The 19051-nt window shown below is 47.1% G+C and overlaps 3 protein-coding genes across 3 annotated transcripts; 2 read left to right on the plus strand and 1 right to left on the minus strand.

Moving 5' to 3' along the window:
• Nucleotides 1-806: 806 nt before the first annotated feature.
• LOC114083849 (L-amino-acid oxidase-like) lies at nucleotides 807-6036 on the plus strand. Its single transcript, XM_071618593.1, has 7 exons — nucleotides 807-822; nucleotides 1716-1930; nucleotides 2274-2386; nucleotides 3409-3610; nucleotides 4194-4262; nucleotides 4484-4620; nucleotides 5184-6036. The coding sequence occupies exons 1-7, from the start codon at nucleotides 807-809 to the stop codon at nucleotides 6034-6036; spliced, it is 1605 nt and encodes a 534-aa protein (XP_071474694.1).
• A 4810-nt stretch (nucleotides 6037-10846) lies between these two features.
• On the plus strand, nucleotides 10847-11794 carry LOC114094495 (olfactory receptor 2A12-like). Its single transcript, XM_027937676.3, has one exon. It carries the CDS (start codon nucleotides 10847-10849, stop codon nucleotides 11792-11794), a length of 948 nt encoding a protein of 315 aa, XP_027793477.3.
• A 5397-nt stretch (nucleotides 11795-17191) lies between these two features.
• LOC139707448 (olfactory receptor 2A12-like) lies at nucleotides 17192-18139 on the minus strand. The gene has a single exon (XM_071618724.1). The coding sequence runs from the start codon at nucleotides 18137-18139 to the stop codon at nucleotides 17192-17194; it is 948 nt and encodes a 315-aa protein (XP_071474825.1).
• Between the last annotated feature and the right edge of the window lie 912 nt (nucleotides 18140-19051).

Genomic DNA, 19051 nt, shown 5'->3' on the forward strand with positions numbered 1-19051 from the left:
CTGAGTGCCCCTACCTACTACCCGTCCTGGTCTCTGCCCAGTCCCATGCAGCTGACTTGGTGTATGCTTTCTGCCATCTTCTTTTGCCGGCCAACCTGCTACCACCTGCACTATGCACAGAGAACAAAAGGTAGACTTGGCACCATAATCAGCTGGCCCTATTCCTTAGGGGGAGAAGTTTCAGTGCCAGAGAAGCTCACCTGTACTTAAGGAAGACCCGGACAACCCAAAAGAAGGGGCAAAACCCACTCTCCAGTACAAATGGGCCAGAACAGAGATCTCTGTCCTACCTGCAAGGGAGCCCCTGAGAGGGGCAAGGAGATCATGGTCCTTCCACAGGAGCTCCTGGCCAGAATCCCCACCCTGAACAAACCCACAGCAGAGCAGAAGGCACCACAGTGGAACGGCGGTGGGAAGAGGGATGTTCTCCACTGGGAGCCCAGACGCTGGATGCCTAGCCCAGCCTTCACCCCTTAGTGGGAGGTGATCACAGCACAACATACTCATGGCCTCTCTCTTCCCCATTGGCACCAGGAGTAAGGGTCTGAGCTGAGAGAAGGAGCTTTCCCTAGGAGAGAGGCTGGTCAGGAGGAATGCAGGAATGCAGAAGATGAGGCTGAGGCTGGGCTCCGTCACCATGGTCATCTTACCTGACAGGCCAGGCTTCGGGGCAGGACTTCCCTGCTTGGCACAGCCAATAGGGACAAGGACATGCTGGTGGGACAAGGGCCAATTACTGCTGGAGTGGAGCTGGTTCCTCATAAGGAGAGAGAGAACTGCTCAGGATTCAGCCGAGCTGCAGGGCCATGGCCACCATGAGTGGTGAGTGGGGCCCCTCCTCTGGGTCACAGAGAGAAAGGCCTGAGGAAGGGGTGCTGGACTCTGAGATGGGGAGAGGAACTGGATCAGGGGAGGGGTCCAGGAGCTTTGATGAGGGTCTGAGGAGAAGTTTGAGTACAGGGCGTGAAGCAGCAAGGAGATTAGGGACCGAGACAGGAATAGGAGCTCAGCTGGGGGCTGGGGCTGGGTCGAGGTGTTGAAAATGAATCAATTGAATGAAAACGGATCTGGAGAATGAGTTTGGGGGTTGGGTTCATTTAAGGGAAGGACATGGGGACTGAGACAGAAATGGCAATACCTCGGGGAGATGGGGAAACCTGTCAGGGGTGGAGAATGGACTAGGGAGGTTGAGTAGGTCTGGGGGATAGAAAGAGAGGAGGGAGCTTGGAGATTATTTCCTCTGGGCTTGGTCATCTGTCCCCTCTTTTCTGAGTTGTCCCAGTGGAATGTTCTCTTCATGGAGAAGGGTCTTTGCTGAAAGCCAGCTGGGTCTCCTACCCTTCTTTAGAGAGTGGCCCCTGAAGATCCCCTTCCTTCTGGGAACTTTGGTTACCCATCAGTACAAAGATTAGACTAAGGGGGTTCTCACCTGCCTCCCCCCCCCCATAAAAAAACCTAGAGCTAGTAGAAGGAGTACATTCACAATTACACATTAACTTTACAACTAACACCACTGAAGTTCACACATACACCATCCCTACATAGAGACAGCCACAAATCACTTATCTGTGGCCACACACCCACCAGACACTGCCCTGCCCTGACCACTCTGCATTCACTCATGCAGCCAGGCTCCTCCTGGGCAAGGCAGGCAGGACCCACAGAGCCTGGGCCCCAGCAAGGTCACATGCATTGATTGCTCTCTCTTCCCCCAGGTATTCTGGTGTTGGCACTCCTGCTGGCTACCTCCAGCTGCCTTGCCTACTATGAGGACTTGGCCAAGTGCTTCCAGGACCCGAATTATGAGTCCTTCCTTGTCACAGCTCAGGAGGGACTCCGCACCTCTCCCCTGCCCAAGCGCATAGTAGTAGTGGGAGCTGGCATGTCAGGCCTGACAGCAGCCAAGACCCTGCAGGATGCTGGCCATCAGGTGAGGAGGTCTTAAGCAATGGCACGTAACCTGCTGGGCCCCTGGAACCCTTAACATTTAATCATCGCTAACTTTCATTTGCATTCCTGTGGAAACAAAAGCCAAGAGCTATGCTGACAGGCAAAGGCCAAGAAGTGCCCTGTCCCTGCTCACCAGAAGCTCTTCAGTTTCACATCTCTCAGGACCGTTCTGGAAGAAATGCCCAGTGAGGTTGCCATGCACTTTTGAAGACTGATGATGGGGATTCCAGGCCAGAGCGTGTGGCATTGTAGAAGTGGGAGTAGGGGGTGGGGAGAAGGGAGACACGTATCTGAGAATGACAGAAGTTTCTCTGGATTCCCAGGTAACCATCCTGGAGGCCAGTGATCATGTTGGGGGCCGAGTGGTCACATTCAGGAACAAGGAGGAGGGCTGGTACTACGACCTGGGGCCCATGCGAATCCCCAAATCCCACAGGTAAGTCCTAGGAGAGAATTGGAGCAAAGGACAAGTAGGAGAGATAAAGGAGAGGTGGGAGGGGCCCTGCTGCTATCACATCAGAGCCCTTTCAGATTCACTGCGTCATGTAATTCAACTCTGTAAGTCAGGATTAATGCTTGTCTCCCACTTAACAGAGAAGACCAAGGCTCAGAGCCCAGGGTCACACAGAAAGTGGAAGATCCCACAGTTAGAATAGTTACCATTAACTCATCAAACTGTATGCTTTAATATGGGAAGTTTCTTAAATGACAATCATATTACATTAAGCTGTGAAATTATAAAAGTTATTAGCAGTACCTACCATTTGTTAAGCACTTACTTTGTGTCAAGCCCTGTGCTAAGCATTATATTTACATTATTTGATACTTACAACCCTATAAATTGATGATTTCCATTTACATATCAAGAATCTGGGCTCTGAAATATTAAGTGACTCACCCCAGTTTCTCCTAAGAGAAGCAACACAGCTCCTCATCAAAATCAAGGAGGTACCTGGCATAAAAACAGTTGCTTGATCCTTAAACTATATTTGACTCTTGAGGTTTCCAAAACAAAATGATCCTCAGCCTGGTATCCCACATACTTCCATAAATATGACTTATTTTTTGCCTTTAATGTAAATTAAAACCCAGTTTCTCTCTAAACTTTCAAAGTAAAAACACTAACTGTAACAGCCCAAACTAGGAGTTATTAGATATGGCTTCACACTACTTAGAAAAGGCAAATAATTCCAAATACTGCCTGAAACAAAAGGCCTCATCTCCACCTTTGTGTCTCATAAACTGGGAATTCCTTAAGGGCCCTAATTCAGTGAACTTCCCCAGGGCAAAACAGAAGAAAAAAAATAATGCCCACAGCAAGAAAAAACAGAGAATAGAGAAACCAGTTAGTCTGGGCTCCCTGGCTGCAAGAAGAAACTGGTTTTCCTGGAAGTGGTTTGAATTGTGGGGTCAGCTAGAACAAGGATGGGGGTCAATTTATTACTGTCTCTGCTCCAGGCTAATCCACACCTACGTCAAGAAGCTTGGCCTGAAGCTGAACAAGTTCATCCAATATGATGGCAATACCTGGTACCTCATCAATGGACAACGACATCGCAGTTGGGAGGTCAAGGCCAACCCAGAGATCCTGGGCTATTCCATGAACCCCACAGAGAAGGGCAAGAGTGCCATGAATCTCTTCCACCAGTCCATTATCAAGGTGCCAACTGCCTTATCCCAGCTAGGGTTGGGAAGGAAGAGGGTCTCGCCTAAGGCTACTTGGCAAGTTAATGGATGGACTCAGGTCATCCAACTCCTACCTGGTGCTCTTGTGGTGGATCCACCTTCCTTCTAACACCTGCTAAGAACGTATCACTCCCAACCCCACACCAACCTCCTCCCCGCCCTCCCCCCCCATCCCCGTCCTTGGGTAGTCCAATGGCCTATTACTTTATCAGTGGAAGCGGGAGGAAAGGGAATCCTAGATTAGCCAGTCCTTGGTAATGAATAACTCCTCCTGGATCACAGCGAAGTTCTCTGCCTTAAATTTTAGTCTCCAAAAGGTCTTTAATGAAGGGGAGATGCTTGGAGAAAGAGTAACAGGCAGGAGTTCCTGGAACTACCACCCCTCCTCCTCCTTATCCCCACTTTTTTCAAGGGACATCCAGAGAACCCAGAAGTCATGCCTTTAATTTAAAGGAATGCAGAGGCACCAGCCTCAGTCCCCAGACATCCTTGTCCCCAGCAGCCTGATGTCCCGGAGGCCCAATTTGAATGGTGGTATCTCTCTTCCCCTTCTGCAGCTCAAACAAAGTCTGAAAATGTTCAACTGCAGCCACCTGATGTCCTTCTATGATTCTTACTCCACCAAGGTGAGAGTGGCAAAGAAGTTCCAGGATGGAGATGGGGTGGTGGACTCTGTGCTCAGCCTAGCCTCCTGGCTTGTCATCTGCCAACCAGGATGCTCTCTTCCCACTGCCAAAGGCTTCCTCTTGCTGGAGTCCATTCCCACACTGGTCTGGGTCCAGGCGCCTACTGGATCTACACTCTGGGCCCTCCACCCCACATTTCCATCTTCTGTACCTCCCCACAGGCTTACCTGGTGAAGAAAGGGATGCTGAGTGGAGGCGCAGTGCAGATGATTGGAGATGTGATGAATGAGAACGCTGGGTACTATAAATCCCTCCTGGAGTCCCTGAGGAATGCTAACATCTTCTCCAAAAGTGATGAGTAAGGTGGATCTGGGGCCAGGATGAGAGTCCTCCTCCTCCCCAACACTGATTTACTGGGTATTTACATGTGCCAGACACTCTGCCAAGCACTTTCCAAGAACTGTCACATCTAATCCTTAATATCTCCTATAAAGTAGATGGCATTATTCAGAGCCATTCTACAGGTGAAGATGCTCAGACTAGGGAACTTATTCAAGTTCACACAGCTTAGGCAAGGGCTGAAGTCAGACTCCAAACTCAGGTCTATAGATTTCTACCTGCAAAGTAGAATTTCAGGGTAACTGAATATCTGTTAGATATTACATCGCGCTACATCCACTACCCCAGATTCAGCCCTAGATTGCCTATGTGATTGTGGGAAAGTTACTTTAGGGTGTCAGTTTTCCAAACTGTCAAATTAAGTAACAATCCCTTCATGACAAAGGCTGTATATGAAGTGTTCTGCACAGGGTGCGGGGAGCTAGTTCCCTCTTTTTTTGTACCAGGAACACTGGAGACAAGGAGGCACTTGGGCCTCTGGGTGCCTCCCCCCATCACTCTCCCCTCCCTTCTCCCCTGCAGCTTTTATGAGATCACCGGGGGATTTGACCAGCTTCCCAGAGCCCTCAGCACCAACCTAAAACCTGGCACCATCCATTTGGGATCCAAGGTGGAGATGGTAGTGAGGGATGGGCCTGAAGTTCGGGTTTTGTACCGCAAAGGTGGGCCCATCTCGGAGCTGCACAACCTCACTGCTGACTACGTCATCATCTCAGCCTCTGCCAAGGCCACGCGCCTCATCGCCTTCCAGCCACCTCTGTCCCCAGACAAGACAAACGCTCTGCGCTCGGTGCATTACACCAGTGCTACCAAGGTGGTTTTGGCCTGTGATGAGCGCTTCTGGGAACGGGATGGCATCCGAGGCGGGGTCTCCATCACTGACGGGCCATCGCGCTACATCCACTACCCCAGCCACAGCTTCCCCAGCGGCAAAGGTGTCCTGCTCGCCTCCTACACTGTGGATGACGATTCCCTCTTCTTCACTGCCATGAAACATGACCAGGTGGTGGATATCGTCCTGGATGACCTGGCGGCAGTGCACCAGATACCCAAAGAGGAGCTGCGGCATCTGTGCCCATCTTCCGTGGTCAAGCACTGGTCTCTGGATCCCCTCACTATCGGCGCCTTTGCTGAGTTCACACCCTACCAATTTATAGACTACTCACAAAAGCTCTTCCAGCCAGAAGGCCGTGTCCATTTTGCAGGGGAACATACCTCCCTGCCCCATGGCTGGATGGACACTGCCGTCAAGTCAGGCCTCCGGGCTGCCAGGAACATCCAGGCTGCTGTGGACAAGGAGGCCACTCAGGGAAAGGCGCCTCTGCACCAACCCTTTGCCAACGTCCAGGATAGTTCCTCCAAGAGCAATCCCTAAGGTAGTGGGCACCAGCAGGCTGGGAGGTGGAAAGAGGAGGAAGAGACGCAGAAGAGAGATTACCATCTGTCTCTCCCTGAACCCAATAATGCCAGGCAAAAAACTCAGCTAGCAAGTGGGCAAGAAACATCACTCCCTTCCCTGTTTCTCTCCCCAGCCGAACCTACAGAAAAGAAGCAGCAGAGTCAGGGCTTATGGAGGAGGAAGGGAAGAATCAAGGGCAGAGAATACTAAAGTCAGGCCTTAGACTGAGGAAATAGTCTCTTGCTGCATAATCATAACAGGAGAAAAAGAAAAGGTCCAACAATACCTAATTTCTATTACCTACAACTAGAAGTCCCTGAAGGAACAGACAACCCCCAAACCACAGTAACGCTAAACCACATACTGACCACACATGCACTACCACAACACACAAACCCCATCCTTGCATGCCTGGACAAGAGCTCCATATCTTAGTCCAGCGTGGAGACAGGACAGAAAAAATTCTTTTCTACTTTTTTTTAGTGTGTACAGGTGGGATCTTGGCCTCTATCCTCACATCCACATCCACATTGCTAAACAGAATCCCCCACCTCCACCTGCCCAGCCCACACATCTTCCTGGAAGTCTCCCCACTCTTCTAAACCCAACCTGTCTTTCCACACTCCATTCAAATTATTTCCCCTCCACAAAAATCTTCCCTTCACAGCCACCCAACTCCCAGGGATCTCTCTTCTTTGAACCTCAATTCTTCCCCTCTAGAATCCCAACCATGTGGACTACAGATCTTATTTTTCTGACAGATAATCATGTCATGGTGGCATATTATCTCCCCACCTAGACAGAGAGCCCCCAAGGGCTGAGATCTGATTTTTTATGTTTTGGTGCATTTTCCTTGGTAGTCACTAAACACACACTATGTCCTTCAGCCCGTCAACACTTATCAAACCTTTATCTTATGTCTGCTGCTGTGTGAAGAACCAGAAATATAAAAAATGAGCAGCATTATTAAACTGAATCCACTCCTCCCCATGTCCCTATGCTTCCAAAGATCAGCTCCCAAATTGGGCTCAAATTTTTTCTCAAATTCTTGGAGGGCAAGAACCACTCCTAGGTATTGAGGCTCAAGTAGACAAAAGGAAAAGTAGATCAAGTCACAAACCCTCTTCCTGGAGAAGATTCCCCACCAGGAAGACCCTGGTGGAGCACAGTAAATGACTGATATTCAGTGTCCTGTGCTAAGACTGGCAGATGGTATGGTGGAAGGAACAGAGAATTTCCTAGGAATTTTTCCTAGGAAACTTTTGTTAAAACCCTGTAAGGCTCCTTTCTGGTTTTCCATTCACCAGTATATTATTTGGGACCTTAGATTTAGTTCCACGTGACAGAAACCAAATTCAAACTAACTTAAGGAAAAAGGACATGTTTTGGCTCTCCTGTCTAGGAAGTGCAGGATGAAGCTGGTTTCACTCAGAGCAAATAGATTCATGACTAAAAAGACATCAGTTAGGTCCCCTTTCCTCCCACCCCTTGGTCTTACTTTCCACACGTAGCTTCTATAGTGGGTTGAATAGTGTCCCCAAATTCATGTCCACCCAGAAGTGATGAGTGAGACCTTATTTGTAAATAAAATCTTTGTTAGTGTAATCAAGTTAAAATGATATCAACTTGGATTAGCAAGGGCCCTAATCCAATGGCTGGTATGCTGATAAGAAAAGGGAATTTTGAGTCCATGGGGAAGACAGTTCAAGAATGCCAAGGATTTCCTGAAGCCACCAAAAACTAGAAGAGAGGCATGGACTAGACGCTCCCTCAAAGCTCCTGAAAGGACGCAGCCCTGACAACACCTTGATTTTGAACTTTTAGCCTAGAAATGTGAGCAAAATAATTTCTATTGTTTAAGCCATCCAATGTTGTGATAATTTGTTATAGCACAGCCCCAGGAAATCAATTCAGCTCCCTTCTTTCTTCTGCTTTTCTTCTGGAAAAGAACATAATCAGAAGCCATTTCAGAATAAGACTAATAAATCTAATAAATTAAAGAATAACAATAATAATAAATAAATAATAAATCAAAAATTAAAAAAAAACCTTTTTAAAAGAAGCCATTCCAGGATCATGTTTTTATAGGTTGCCATACAAAGTAAAGAAAGGGCTCCTCTCTTCTAGAGTCCTCATATGGGTTTCCATTCTGGTCATCTACCTGCTTATTCAGGGGCCCACCCCTTGTCCTAGAAAGTGGGTCTTGTAGCTGGCAGCCCCAGTAGCCACCAGAAGTTGGGAAGGGGACAGCAGCAGATACACACTGCAGACTGCAACTCCTCTAGACCTCAGGGTTGGGCTAAGGAATATGTTGAGCTACTCCAGGGCTTGGGTAAGCCAGCTCACAATGTAGATGGTGAACCAGAGGCCAAACTACACCCAGAATGTGAGGGAGGAGGAGGAGGAGGAGGAGGAGGAGGAGGAGTCATCTTTTTCCAAACTGTCTCCTGGGCTGTTTAGATTTGGTAGCCTCTCAGTGTCTTGACAAAGGCCATCTCTTCCTTAAGAGTCTCAGAGTTAGCCTGGGAGGAAGCCTGACCCAACAGGTCTAATCAGAGAAAGGAGCAGAAGGCAGAACTAGAGGAGAGGGAGGGGCCTAGGCAAGAGCCCACCATTGACCATCATGAATCCCCAAGAAGAGGGTCCTAAAGAAACAAGTCAGGAAGGAACAAAGGCAAGGACTCGGCAGCAGGTCTACTCTCTCTAGGCTAAAGGGGAGAACATATTGAAGGGACTAAAGATTTTAGGAAGAATTAGTTTATTTCACTTAGCATGATAGTCTTCATATCCATCCATTTACTGGCAAATGCCATAATTTCATTCTTCTTTATAGTTGAGTAATATTTCATTGAGAATATATACCACAGTCCCCCAAAACCAAAAACTGGATGTTCTCCCTGATATGTGGATCCTAACACACAATAAGTGGTGGGGTGGGGTGGGAAGAATAGAAGTTCATTGGATTAGACAAAGGGTAATGAAGGGAAGGGAGGGGGGAAGGGAATAGGAAAGACAGTGGAATGAATCAGACATAACTTTCCAATGTCCATATATGAACACACACAGTGTAACTCCACATCATGTCAACCACAAGAATAGGAAATTACATGTCAAAAACACTCTACAGTCATGTATATTGAAAAAGAACAATTTTTTTTTTTTAATTTAGGAGGCACCTCTCTTCTTTCCCTTGCTCCTGACCAAAAAAGGTGTGTGTGGCGGGAAGGGGGACAAAAAAAATATCTAAGATTCAGATTGGTGTGACTCGCTCACAGGAATACATGACCTTCCAGTGGACACAGGCAGAGTTTGCAGAGCAAGAGCCCCGGGGTGGGGACAGTGCTACTGGGTGAGTCAGGGCTGGTTTGGAGACATGGCTGCCAGGTGGGACAACAGAGCACGGCCAGGAAAGCCGCTGCTAGAGCGGACAAGCTGCAGCCACTGGGTGGGGCGAGTGTGGCCCTAGAGCCTGCCTGGAGTCGGTCCATGAGGTCAGGTGAGGAGAGCACTGCTGGCCCTTCCACATGCCACTCCTCCAGCTCTCAAGCTGAATAAGGAAGGCCGACCCCAGCCAGCAGCAGACGGACCTTCCTGCTGCTCTTGCGGCCAGTGCCCTCCAGCGCCCACTATTCTGGAGCTCACACTGTGCCAGCTGGCCAAGGAGCATGTTTCCAGGGTGTGAGGAGGAGGGGCCTGCTTCCTCACACCCTGACAGTGTTCTCCAAGGCACAGCAGAACTTCCTCTCTAAGGAGTCTGGGAGCTGGGGCTGACCTGGTGCCAACTGGTTTGTTAGACATGAGTGACCAAATGTGTACTGAGGGGTGGGGAAGGAGACTGGAAGAGTGCATACAAGCATTTTGTGTCTTATTCAGTGTTTCTTTTTTTAATATTTTATTTTATTTTTAGTTGTAGATAGACACAACATCTTTATTTTTATGTGGTACTGAGGATCGAACCCAGGGCCTTACACATGCTAGGCAAGTGATCTACCACTGAGCCACAACCTCAGCCCTTACTCAGTGTTTTAAGTCTTTTTTTTTAATTGGTTGTTCAAAACATTACAAAGCTCTTGACATATCATATTTCATACATTAGATTCAAGTGGGTTATGAACTCCCATTTTTACCCCAAATACAGATTGCAGAATCACATCGGTTACACATCCACATTTTTACATGATGCCATATTAGTAACAGTTGTATTCTGCTACCTTTCCTATCCTCTACTATCCCCCCGCCCCTCCCCTCCCATCTTCTCTCTCTACCCCATCTACTGTAATTCATTTCTCTCCTTGTTTTTTTTTTCCCATTCCCCTCACAACCTCTTATATGTAATTTTGTATAACAATGAGGGTCTCCTTCCATTTCCATGCAATTTCCCTTTTCTCTCCCTTTCCCTCCCACCTCATGTCTCTGTTTAATGTTAATCTTTTCCTCCTGCTCTTCCTCCCTGCTCTGTTCTTAGTTGCTCTCATTATATCAAAGAAGACATTTGGCATTTGTTTTTTAGGGATTGGCTAGCTTCACTTAGCATAATCTGTCTTTAGTTGCTTCATATACATGATCTGTACTCCTGATAAAATCCATGAGAGATGTTTATTAGTCACATCTTATAGATGAAGAGACTGAGGCTCTGAGAGGTTAAGTAACTTGTCCAAGATTACCCAGAAACAGTATCACGGGCAGGATTAAAATCTTCACTGTCTGCTTTTATAGGTGGCATTCTTGTGAGCTACCATACTTTAGATGACATGTCAATGAATGTGATTTTCTTATAGGCCCCACCATGGGGATGCTTCCAGAGAAAAACCAAAGCTGGGTTTCTGAATTTGTGCTGCTTGGCTTCTCCAGTGACCCCATGTCCAACAGGGTCCTTTTCTTTGTCTTCCTTCTCCTCTACCTGAGCTCAGTGCTGGGCAATGGGCTCTTCGTTGCCCTGATCTGCCTGGACACACATCTCCACACTCCCATGTACTTCTTCCTCTTTGTCCTCTCGGTGCTGGATACGAGCTACATCACCACCACCGTGCCCCAGATGTTGGTGCATCTTCTGGCTCACTCTCGGACCATCTCCTCTGCTGGCTGTTGGCTGCAGATGTATGTGTTTTGTGCTCTGGGACTGACCGAGTGCATCTTCTTTGTAGTCATGGCTTATGACCGCTATGTGGCCATTTGCTATCCTCTGTGTTATACCATCATTCTCAACTGGAGACTGTGCACACAGTTGGCAGCTGGGACATGGGCCTGTGGTTTCCTCTTCTCTCTGGTCCATACCTTCCTCACTATGAGGCTGCCATACTGTGGGCCTAATAGGATCAACCACTACTTCTGTGAAGGGCCCTCCGTGCGGAACTTGGCTTGCACAGACACCCAGCTGATTGACATGGTGGACCTGATCATCAGTGTCTTTGTGGTTGTCACCCCACTCTCCCTCATTCTGGCCTCTTACATTCATATCACCCTGGCCATTCTCAAGATCAAGTCCACCCAGGGCCGCTGCAAGGCTTTTTCCACCTGTGCCTCCCACCTGACTGTGGTCACACTCTTCTATGCTCCAGTGACTTACATCTACACGAGGCCCAACTCCAGCTACTCTCCAGAGCAAGACAAGCAAATCTCCCTCCTCTACAATGTCTTCACAGCCCTGCTCAACCCCATGGTCTACAGTCTGAGAAATAAGGACATTAAGAGGGCTTTTCTTAAGGTAATGGGACGTGGTAGGGTGGCCTGGTGAACTGGGACCCAGGAGAAGATTGGGATAGAATGTCCAATGCTGAAGAAAGAGAGAGCATCTATAATATCTGCAACCCACTTTGTGCATTTGAATAAGTATAGAACTTGGTTAGTGGAACAAATATTCATGAAACCAATGTGGGTGTCTTGATTAATTTCCTACCTTGTGGTGCAGTAACAAACAGCTCAGTAATCTCTGATTTACAACAGCAAACATTCATTTCTTGCTCATGTTCCATGTTAGTTGTAGGCTGGCTGCAGCTCTCTAAAGTCTCAGATCACCTTATAAGGAGGAGCCCTTATTGTGGAACATGCTATTCCAAGACAGACAGGAAGACATAATGGACAAAGCATGTGATGACTATTAAAGCTTCTCAGAAATGACTGCACACATCCCAAGCAAGTCACGTGATCAAGGCTGATGGCAAAGGGATGGGAAGTATTTTCCCTACAGAGAAGTAACAAAGTTACATGGCAATGGGCAGATATGCTTAGTTCCAGAACTTTGAAGATCTAAGGAAAGATATGGAGAGATTTATAGTCATGAAATTTTATTTCTACAACCCAAGAAGCTGCCACAATGGCTGGTGAGAACTGATGATCTCAGTGGAATGAGGTTCTCTCGGTGGCTGATAGACACAAAGGGCCAGGTTCCCCACCATTCCACAGCCTCCAACACTGTGGACCTCAGCACCTGTTAAGTTCTTCAGGGCTTGGAGTCTGGGAGAGAGGGAGGATGCTGGAGACTGAACTGTCTCCCCCCTAAATTCATATGGTGAAGCTCTCACACCCCATGGGACTGGATCTGGACTAAGAAAATAATTAAGGTTAAATGAAGTCATAAGGGTGGATCCCTAATTTGATAAGATCTGTGTCCTTATAAGAAGAGACACCAGAGAATGCTTTCTCTCTCACCCTCCCTCCTCGCCTTCCTCTCTGTCCCCCTGTCACATGGGAACACAGTGAGAAGGTGGCCATCAACAGTCCAGAAAGAGAGCCCCCACCAGAACTTGACGGGGCTGACACCCTGAACTCAGACTTTCAGCTTCCAGAAAATAAATCTCTGTTATTTAAGCCCAGCTAGTTATGGTGTTATTAGCCTGAGTTGACTAATAACAGAGGGTTGCCCCAAGAAGATTCATATTATTTCTACCAGTGGAACAAAAACTTAATAGAGAAATCAAGGTCAGTTACTAGAAAATGAGGTTGCAAAATTCTTTAGAAAACAAACAGCATTCTGTGGTAGAGAAACTAGAGGACAGAAACCTACTCACCCAGAGTAGACAAGTAAGGGCTTGGAGTTAAGATTTAGCTGATACCTGTGGACGAGAAGGAGTCAGGCAAGGAATGAGCAGGAGGAGGCACTTTCAGTGAAGGGTAAGCCAGGTTCAGAGGCCTCACGTTAGGAAAGGAGTTGCATGATCTGGTGAACAGGAGGAAGGTTCTTGTGGTCCTGGCAGTGAGCAGGACAGGAAAGACAAATTCAGGAGTCAGGCAGAGGCCAGATCCCGAAAGTCCTCTGGGAATGGTGTACTTTGTGCTCAATGCAGTGAGAGTGTGAGATTCTGGTTGGAGAAGTGGTGCAGATTTAGGGGTGATAACCTCCTTGTGGGAGTGGCTTTAGGAGCCCATGGCTGGAAAGGGCGTGGGAGAAACAGGGGAGAGTGCAGGAGTGTGGTTGGGACCCTTCCCTCGGGAGAGCAGCAGAGCACGTGATGGCATCCCAGAAAGAGTCCTGGGGTGGGGGGTGGGTGTTGGTTATGCTGCTGAGTTTAGATGACAAACAGGGTAGAATTGGGGAAAGGCCGGCAAGTGGGAGGGTCAGCTCATGAGGGGAAGAGCAGAGTGATCCACGAGGAAAGGAAGTCAGGGATAATGAATTACCAGGGAGTCTCTGTCCATTTCCAGCCTGGGCCACAGGCTCAGAATGCCCAGCAACCTTGTCCCCTCAGATCTTGGCCACCCTCTCAACATGGAAACTGGATCTCCAACTCAGTCAGGCACCTGCCTGGCCCCTCATCTAGTCCCAGAGTGGCCTGTGTGCTGCTCCTTGGTGGACTCATTCAGCAAGCCCTCCCATGGGGACTGAAGCATGTAGTGTCCCACAAAGACGTCATTCTTTCTGTAAGGCCCACAGACTGTGAAGACCTTGTGCTCCCTATGGCAGCCAGCACCCAGCTGTTTGTCTCTAGCCCTGCTTGCTGATGGCCTGCCCCCTAGTTAGTTTGCCTGTCAGCTGGGGCCTGGCTAACCAGCTAATTCCTCTGCAATTCAGTGCTTGAACCACACCTCCTCTAATGAGGTCTAACCCCTTCCAAGTCTGTCCTTCCTCAGCCCCTCTCTCTTGTCCCTTGGGTCCCATTCATTCATAGTTGTTACTTGTTTATGTTACCTTTTCCTTATTTCGCCTACTGGGTCCTTTGTGTCTCCTGATTGGACCCAAAGGGATGCAGTTTCTCTAATGTTTCAAAGTATCATTATCTGGATTTTACTGAAAAATCAGAAACTGAGAAAACGAATGCTCACGGGAATTAGAGGTCATTTTCAAAGTCCTATGGCCAGAAACAGGGACCTGCGACTCCAGACTGTCACCTCTGCTCATCTCTTACCATTATCACCCAGCATGTCCTCGCTAGGGCTCCATCCCATATATTCTTTCACAAGTTGAGCTTGGTCTCCTTTTCTTGAAGGTTCTCTATGAAATCCCTTTCCTAAAATTAAGGCACATTCAAACCTTCTCCACTGAATGTTTCCTTCATCTCTTTACCCACATCTGAATTTCCCCCAGGAGCAGCATCCTGGGATGGCCCTTTTCCTAATGACCTAGAAACACTTCCTGTTCTGAAGTCTAAATTTTCTGTATCTCACTTTCTCCTAGCAACTCCCCCAGTTCCCTTTCACCCTCAACTCTTACTATATCTGTTCTTTGGCTTAACTACATTCCTGCCATCTCTTCCCAGTATACCACCTGATCTAATCTTGATATAGCAGAATAGCACATCAACCCATATGATATTTCCACTACTCCTTCTCTTAAGACTTGGGGGCTTGTTGAATTAACCAGTATTTCTACATGGGTCCTGCCAGGTTTCTCTCTCTCTCTCTCTCTCTCTCTCTCTCTCTCTCTCTCTCTCTCTCTCTCTCTCTCTCCCTAGCATCTCCCTGAGGCTTTCTTCCTCACTACTTCCTCAAGTGTGCTCAGAAATTGCTCTATACCTAGCTGTGAGATGCAAAGCCAAATATTCACCTTATTCCAAGAATAACTATTGTAACTCTCACCAACACCACAATCATCTTTACTTTTCTTACTGAATTCAAACCACCTTGACTGACCTCTGCATGTACTGAATCTCTATCACCTTCATTGGATCCATCACAGTTTCATTGAAGACTGAAGACTGTCGGTTGATAAAGGTTCAATAATTCTGACCTTAAAGAGGTGAACTATGAAAAGTTTTTAAGTTTCCTTTGTGTTTAGAGCCAGAGTCTGACCGAGTTTCTCCACAGCAGTATTTCCTTGAATTACCTGTCATTTGTGTCCATTGGGTGATCTGAACTTTGAAAAGTCAAAGCCAAGTTTGGAGCAGAAAATGTCTAGGCTAGTAGGATAGTCCTACGGACGTGGCATGTAGGAATGCCAACTAGGATTAGCTAGGAACTTCTGTCTCTTTTTTTCCTCTAGCAATAGAAAATGTGAGGGTAAAATTTGGAGGGGATTCTATAAAGATGAGGAGAGCCCCTTGAGAAAGCTTCTTTTTTCAAGTTAATCTTTATTGGAGTGTTGCTGCCGTTCAGGGAATGATAGACTGTATGGTCAGTAAAATTTCCTAAGGTTCTATGAGTAACTTGTCTGTGCCTTGTCCAAGGTGTAAGGGACACTGAGGGCTGAAGCCATGGGTGAATGGTTTTGACATTGGGAAGGGAAGCCACCACCATCATGACCACCACCAGCTACCATCCTCTCAGCAACCTCTTGACTCAAGTACTCCAATGATTACCCATCTCACATTTGAATAAATGTTAATTAAAAGCTTTAAGGTGGAGGGGCTGGGGTTGTGGTTCAGTGGTATAGCACTGGCCTAGCATGTACAAGGCACTGGTTCAATCCTCAGCATCACATAAATGTAAAATAAAGATATTGTGTCCACCTAAAACTTAAGAATAAATTTTTTAAAAAAGCTTTAAAGTGGAATATTAATAAGGATATCTCCCAGAATGCTGGCTGGTTGTCATCAGAACCTCTTCATGCTATATCTTAAGGGCCTGTCATAGTTTTCTTATAGTTTTGCTGACTGAGTTCATGAGCTTTTGGGAGACAGACCCAAGCTAACCAAATCCACAGCAGACTGAAGTATAAACAAAGGCCAGCTCTTTTTATTTATAATGTTAGCTATCTCTTCCCCCAGAGTGGAATAGCCATTTACCTTCGGCTGAAAGGGTCTCAGATGTCTGCTTGGTTACTGTGGTGTAACTCTCACCAACACCACAATCATCTTTACTTATAGAATAGAAAAGTTGCCATGTTTATATGGAAACTTCAATGTGTCAAGCACTCTTGTAAGAACTTAACCTGTCACAACAATCCTATAAAGTGTTAGTCTGCTATTGTTATCATCATCCCAAAATTCTACAGATACCAAAGATTCTGGCTCTCTCTCTTCTTTTTTCTTTTCTTTCTTTTTTTCTTTTTTTTTTTTTTTTTTTGTGGTGCTGGGGATTGAACCCAAGGCAAGCACTCTATTAACTGAGCTATATCCCCAGCCCCTAGAGTCTGGCTCTTAAACACTCTGATGTAGTTTGGGTAATGTTTCATCTGTGTACTGAGAGACCCCTCAAAATCTCTCTTCCCCACAGCAGTGGCTCACCTCCCCAGGGACAGAATGAATCCTGTATCCTAGGGCCCACACTCCCCTAGACAGTGCTGAATGGACAGTGACCAACCTCTTAGTCCTATTCCTAAGGTTACTTTTCCTTTCTCCTATGACTGTTTCTTTAGATCTAGTCTTTCTCCTGACTGAGAAAGAAAGTTACTGATCTGGGGTCCTTGGAGTCATCTTGTCCCAGCCATCCTGATTTGACTTAAAATGTTCATTTCTTATTCACTCAGTAACTCAATTCACAAATGTTAATCATGCTTTATTTGTGCCAGACCTTTTGAAACTCCCAGAAACAGAAAAGAATCAGTCACAGGTCATAGTTGGCAATCTGTCTACAATTGTTTCCTTTGATGTTTGTGCATAGCCTAGCATCTGGAGCCTCAGCAGGTCCATACCAGGTACCTACTTCTGCATCTCAATTTTATTAACCACCAGTGAATGATTCTTGAGTGTCTGCTGTTTTGATAGAGTGAAGGGCTATAGACCCTCTTCTTTTCAGGCCCGGATGTGTTCCAGTGGCCTTACTCAGGGACCCTGCCCCAGCCTGTTACTTTGAGGAAAGCCCTCTTTACATCTTTGTTTCTGAGGCTGTAGATGATGGGGTTGAGGAAGGCAGAGATGACATTGTAGAACAGAGCCAGTTTCTTGTCCCGCTCTGGGGAAGCATTGGCCCCAGGGTTCATGTACATAAACATGGCAGGTCCACAGAACATGGTGACCACAGTGATGTGCGATGCACAGGTGGAGAAGGCCTTGATCCGCCCTTGGGTGGAACCAATCCTTAGAATTGCAATGAAGATACGGATATATGAAGCCAGAATGAAGGAAAGTGGTATCAGGAGAAGGATGAAGCCCAGGATGAAATCTACTCTGTCATTGAGGGATGTGTCTGCACAGGCCAACTTCAGAACAGCAGGCACCTCACAGAAGAAGTGGTTGATCTCATTGGGGCCACAGTAGGGCAGGCGCATGGTGAAGACAGTGTAGACTAGGGAACAGCTGACACCCCATAGTCCACAAAAGATGACCATTGCCCCACACAGCCAAGGGCTCATGATAACCTTGTACCTGAGTGGAGAGCAGATGGCTACATACCTATCATAGGCCATGACAGAGAACAGCCATCCCTCAGTGATGCCCAACACCAGAAAGATGTACATCTGGGCCACACACCCAACATAGGAAATGGTCTTCTTCTGGCAGACCAGATGCACCAACATCTGGGGCACAGTGGTGGTGACATAGCTCATGTCCAGCAGGGAAAGGACACTGAGGAAGAAGTACATGGGTGTGTGGAGGCGGGAGTCCAGGTGGATCAAGGTGACAATGAGTCCATTGCCCAGGAGTGTGGAGAGGTAGAGGGAGAGGAAGAGACTGAAGAGGATGACATTAGTTTGGGAATCCCTGGAGAAGCCCAGAAGGATGAACTCAGACACAGAGCTGCAGTTCTCCCAGGGAAACGCCTGCATTATTCTTCAGCTGCAGAAAGAGAAATGGACCTACTGGCCCAGTTTGGAAGCCATATTCAGTTGCCATGGCCATTCCACTGCTGCCAAGGTCAGTAGCCATTGGGTCCTAGTTGGGATTAATGTCAGTTCAGAGACTGGGGTCTACCTGGGATAGGTTACTTTTGGGGAAGGAAGGGAAATTGTCAATATTTAACTTCTCTGGCCAAAATCTTTTCTGAAAAACTCCAAAGTCTCATTTCCTTCCGTTCTACCAGCCCCCTAAAGGCCACCTTCCTTTCTCTCCTTCAGGAGCTACCATCACATAGTGCATTGCTTGGGGGCCCTTCTCCCTAGACCTGGCTGCACAGTGAGATGGTGAAGATTTCAAACTCTCTTCTTCCCCTTGTCTCAAAATACATATTTAGAACTCTTTTTATTTGGTGCTTCCAACTTTTTTTTTTTTTTTTTTTTTGGTACTGGGGAGTGAATGCCAAGGGTGCTTAACCACTGAGCCACACCCCCAGCCCTTTTTAAATTTAATTTAGAGGCAGGGTCTCACTGAGTTGTATAGGGCCTTGGTAAGTTGCTGAGGCTGGCTTTGAACTCATGATTCTCCTGCCTCAGCCTCCCATGCCGCTGGTATTACAGGCATGTACCACTATGCTCAGCTTAACTTTTGATCACTCTAGAAAACTAGGGGAATCAGAAATGTGGGTGTAGATATGTGGCTCCACAAACATGAGAGGTTCCTTGATAACTTACATTGAGCCTGCATTTCTTGATTCTTTCAAGTCCCTGGAAGCTTTCTCAGATTTTATTTTAGATGGGGTTATTCAGCAATTCTGCTTCTTCTTATCCTCACCTAATTCTTAAGGGAAGGGTCTTCCTACTTGACTTTAAAACTTGAATAGACTTGAGGTAGAATAACAGCTG

The sequence above is a fragment of the Marmota flaviventris genome, chromosome 10 (assembly GCF_047511675.1).
Source record: "Marmota flaviventris isolate mMarFla1 chromosome 10, mMarFla1.hap1, whole genome shotgun sequence".
NCBI classification, from domain to species: domain Eukaryota; kingdom Metazoa; phylum Chordata; class Mammalia; order Rodentia; family Sciuridae; genus Marmota; species Marmota flaviventris.